We start from the raw sequence: 4,987 nt of genomic DNA on the forward strand, positions 1-4,987 counted from the left end.
TATAAGGCATACAAGTTATATAATCCTGTGACTCATAAAGTTTTTGCAAGCAGAGATGTTATTTTTCATGAACAGGCTGAAGATGGAAAGGAAGACTCTAATAGTGATAGCCACATTCCATTGCTGATAGAAATGAACAGTGACGAAGATAAAGAGCAGGAGCAGGAGCAGAAACAGGAATAAGTAGCAGCAGATAGTATAATAAGTGATGATGCAAGCCTGGAAAGCGCTGAAACAGATAGAGTTGAGGTAAGTCCTCTACCTAGGAGATCAGGTAGGAAGACTAGACTACTTGCAAGATTGAAAGGCTATGCTTTAATGTCCAAAATTTTAAACATTGTAGAACCTTCAAATTATGAAGAAGCAAGTAAATCAGATGCATGGAGGGCTGCAATGCATGAGGAAATTGAATCAATATACAAAAACCATACTTGGGATTTAGTTGAGTTGCCTGAAGGAAAAACTCCCATAGGATGTAAGTGGCTGTATAAACCAAAGATAAATGCAGATGGGAGTGTAGAAAAATTCAAAGCTAGACTAGTAGCAAAGGGTTACTCACAGCAAGAAGGAATAGATTCCGATGACACCTTTGCCCCTGTAGCTAAATTAAATACAATTAGAACGCTAATTTCTTTAGCACCAAAACATAAATGGAAGCTACACCAGCTAGATGTTAAGTCTGCATTTCTGAATGGTGAATTAAAGGAAGAAATCTATTTAGTACAACCTCCTGGTTTTGTGAAAAAGGGACAGGAGCATTTAGTGTGTAAATTGCATAAGGCACTTTATGGTTTGAAACAAGCACCCAGGTCATAGTATGAGAAAATTGATTCATTTTTTATACAGCATGGTTTTCATAGGAGCCTCAACGATCCAAACCTGTATACCAAGATAAATAAACAGAGGCAAATCATTTTGATTTCTTTGTATGTGGATGACATGATCATAACAGGAAATGCAAATAATTTGATCAAAGAAATCAAGCTGCAAATGTCACAGGTATTTGAAATGAAAGACCTTGGAGATCTTCATTATTGCCTAGGTTTGGAGGTATGGAAAGATTCTGGTCAAACTTTTCTAACTCAAGGAAAGTATGTCAGAACCCTGTTGGAAAGATTCGGAATGGAACAATGCAAAACCGCAGCAACACCATTGCAGCAGAATCTCAAGTTAAGCAGTGAAGATGGCACAAAACAGGTGGATGCCACTTTGTATAGACAGCTAGTGGGAAGTTTGATATATCTCACGACAACTAGACCTGATCTGGCATATTCTGTTAGTGTGCTAAGCCAGTTTATGTCCAAACCACTTGAAAGTCACTGGATTGCACCAAAATCTGTGTTGAGGTACTTTAGTGGTACTTGTAATTATGGTATTTTATACATTGACATTTCTGATGTTACTTTAGCAGGTTATTCAGACTCTGATTGGGCAGGTGACCTGGATGATTGTAGATCCATCACAGGTTACACATTTAGTATTGGATCCGGGGTTATTTCGTGGAGTAGCAGAAAGCAAAGTACTGTAGCACTATCATCATGTGAAGCTGAGTACCAAGCATTATGTGCAGCCCCATGCGAAGCTATCTGGTTGAGGAGATTGCTTAGCGATGCAGGTGAAGGACAGAAAGAAGCAACGAGCATCAAAAGTGACAGCCAGAGCACAATAAAGCTTGCATACAATCCAGTTTTCCATAAAAATACTAAACATATTGACACTCAGTTTCATTTTGTTCGAGAAAAAATACAATCAAAAGAAATATGTGTGGAGTATTGTAACACTTGTGATAATGTAGCTGATATTTTTACTAAGCCTTTAGGGTGAGTAAAGTTTGAGTTATTTAGAGGGATGTTAGGAGTGCAGAATAACCCTTTCTCCATTAAGGGGGGGAGTTAAAAATAATGGAGAAATGGTTATATGGTTGTAACGCATCTGCTTAGTTTAGGATTTGTTCCTAGAGTTTAGGAGGTTGTTCACAACTACCTAATTTTCAGTGATGTATTTAATATTGTAATATTCATTTGATGTAATGTAGAGTGAACGAGAGAGAGTCTCCTCTTTGTTTGAGTGCAGTCTCCATGTGCTATACACACCTGTGAACTGCAACTCCTTCATTTAATTCAAAGTTTGATTTTTATCTCAAGTTATGGATAAAGAAATCGAAAATATTTGAAAAAATATAAATGAAATGAAATTTAATTGATTTACTAAAAAATAAAATGAATGAAGAAGCAATTAGAGAAGAAAATTAGGTACAAGTCATGGATAAAAAAATTAAATATAGTGAAAAGAATGATACATGAAATGGAATTTAATTGATTTAGTAAAAAGTAAAATTCTCATCACTGTGAAGTGTACAAGACAAAGATGAATGAGAAAAGACAAATTCACATATTTAAAACCAGACTGGTAACAAAAAGATTCTCACACTAACGCGCAAATTTATTCGCAATTTATTTCAAAAGGTATGAACAGAAATACATATATTAATTTATTGGCATATAGATAGCATATGTATTATTGTTTATTACCATATTTTGCTTATGGATAGTATCACTTCCAAACATCGATTTCTTCTACAATATGGTGTTACCGGATGACATGGCGTTCTTAGGAATGAAGAAAAGCGACAGGGTATGAGGGACTTTGATCAGGATTGAAGAGCCCAAAGTGACGTTCTGTTTCATCCCCAGGCTTCCTGTTCTCGTTGAAAAGAGCGAAGATATAGGTCTCCAGGTTCGTTCCCGGCTTCTTGGGTGTTCCTACATTGGATAATACATGTCTGATGAGATTGTTGTTATACGACTGAGCATTGTCAACTGTGGCGACATCCTCCCCAGCAGAAGGCCATCCGGTTTCAGTAATGACAAGTGGGACAGTGGAATATCCCAACGCTTCCATAGCCGAGAAAAGAGTATCAGCCATGGCATCGAACAAGTTGTTGTAGTTCCGATCTCGGTCTTGCACCACCGTAGATGTGGACTTAAACAGAGCGTAGTCCAGAGAAATGGCGTCTCTGTTGCCGATGTAGCTGAAGTATGGATACACGTTGGCCATGAACGGAGACCCGTGATCTGAAAGGAATTTGAGCATAGATCCCATGGTGGCCTTCAAGTCGCCTCTGAAGTCACCCTTAGACGGCGGGAAGCCGATCCCTATAACATTCATGTTGTGGGCTGTGGAGACCTTGATGTTATTCTGCAGATTGTTGTTCTGAATAGCGGCTTGAATGTTTCTCATTGCAGGAAGAAGATAGCATCCGTCGTTCGTGTTGGCCAAAACCTCGTTACCCACAGCAATGTATTTGATGCTGGTGGCAGGATAGAAGGGAACAATGCTATCGCTTACCCAGTTGTTGGCTGCGTCCTGGCTGGAGGCTAATTCTTGCAATCTGAAATTTTCGACTCCCACGATTACATCGATGCCGGAATTCGCGAAAGCTTTCAGTGCATTTCCGTTTGCTTCGAAAATCCTCATTTTCCCAATATTATTGTTCCTCATCAATCTTACAACCTGGTCTGCAGGTGGCAGATCGCCCATCATGCCGTAGTTTACTCCTATTTTGTCACCACCTGCACAAAGAAACAATTTACTAGAACGCCCTTGTTCAATGGCAGGTTTGAATAAACAATACAAAATCATTCCATAAAAAAAATAATTTAATTGATAATGATAATTGACCTGCAGGAAGCCAAGAACAGAAGATGAAAATACACTCTATAAGCACTATCTTCGTTAGACCTACAGAGGTAGTCATTTTTGCTGGCTAGAAAATGGAAGATTTTAGGCGAGGACGTTAAATTAATAAGAAGCTCGATTGGTCTTCACGTGGATTTATAGTTTGCTATGCCAGGTGAGGTGCCGTGCCGTTTTGCACTACATACTTCCCTCCAGACATTGATTGGATTTATTGATTTGGCACTTTCGTCTCAATCTGGAAGATATGATATGTCAACTTCCAATACGCCAACAAGCGTACAAGAACGAAAGCCACTTGCACCCGTATCAGTTGTGAATGCAAAGACTTTAGAACGGTTTCCTCAGCGTTCAAATCTGAATTTGTTACTCGTGACTCTTAACAGTTGCAAAACTGCCAATAAAATGAACGCAATTCGTCGTGGTGGCTGAAACAATTACATAGAAACTATGGGTCCGTAGTAAACAGTATTCTTTGTGTCATTTTCAACCGAGTCATTGTTCAGCGACAAATGCACATTTTCAAAAGGTTGATGGATCTCGTCTCGATCTGTTTGGATATCAATGTCACAACTGATAGATTTCATTGTAGCGAGGTACTCTACTTTTGAGGAAAGCGTTATGAATGGTATTTAGTAGGGATTTAAGATACCAGATAACGTGCGCTATTCGTTTAGTTTCAATGTTACAGAATGACTTGGACATTGTGTGATAATGTAGGAGTAAATTTATAACTAGCATAGTTGACGCAGTTTTGGATTTTATAGGTTTCACAACACTTACACAATTTGGATTGTGGTTACAGAGCCCACAACCTAGGTCATTGGACATACATGATTCAAATACTTTTCATTTATTCAAAATGTATTGTTACAGTGAATAATGCAGAGGAATACTTTTCATTTATTCAAAATGTATTGTTACAATCAATAATGCAAAGGAGACTGAGGTTGTCAAAGTACTTGAAATTGCTATTTTGTTACCTAGAAACACCACCTACAATAACGAGACACGCTTGTCAACTTGTACAGCACCGCGTCGCTCTCTTTGAAAATCATGTAGCAGCCAAGAGCCCAAGACGAATACATAGAAAACCAACGCGCCACAAGCAAAAGCAAAACGCCCCATTTTCTTCTGTCCCTGTAATTTAATTTATTATAATATTGTCGGCCTCTTCGCATTCCAACGAATTCCTTTTAGATACATCAGCAACTCCACATAGCGTAGGATAAGCAGGCTATCTTGGAAGTGTCAGTTCTCGCTTTGACAAAATATAGTTACATCATTGTTA

General features: G+C 38.4%; 1 protein-coding gene across 2 annotated transcripts; it reads right to left on the reverse strand.

Annotated features, from left to right (window-relative positions):
* Positions 1-2,437: 2,437 nt before the first annotated feature.
* Positions 2,438-3,857, reverse strand: LOC149184244 (glucan endo-1,3-beta-glucosidase-like). Of its 2 annotated transcripts, none has more exons than XM_089418868.1 (2): positions 3,746-3,857; positions 2,438-3,572 (listed from the first exon to the last, which is right to left on the reverse strand). In XM_089418868.1, exon 2 carries the CDS (start codon positions 3,541-3,543, stop codon positions 2,611-2,613), a length of 933 nt encoding a protein of 310 aa, XP_089274994.1. In that variant the 5' UTR covers positions 3,544-3,572; positions 3,746-3,857; the 3' UTR covers positions 2,438-2,610. The 2 variants fall into 2 exon arrangements, with proteins under 2 accessions (XP_089274994.1, XP_089274993.1); XM_089418867.1 differs by having other exon boundaries at positions 2,440-3,572; positions 3,682-3,820.
* Positions 3,858-4,987: the final 1,130 nt, after the last annotated feature.

The sequence above is a fragment of the Pinus tabuliformis genome, chromosome 3_2 (assembly GCF_031772625.1).
Source record: "Pinus tabuliformis cultivar Carrire ecotype Pingquan chromosome 3_2, CPIR1, whole genome shotgun sequence".
Classification (NCBI taxonomy): domain Eukaryota; kingdom Viridiplantae; phylum Streptophyta; class Pinopsida; order Pinales; family Pinaceae; genus Pinus; species Pinus tabuliformis.

Coding starts and splice junctions, on each gene's coding strand:
- LOC149184244 (XM_089418867.1), bottom strand. CDS start 3,757: ATGACTACCTCTGTAGGTCTAACGAAGATAGTGCTTATAGAGTGTATT. Junction 3,573..3,681: donor CTGTTCTTGGCTTCCTGCAG/GTCAATTATCAT, acceptor TTCTTTGTGCAG/GTGGTGACAAAATAGGAGTA.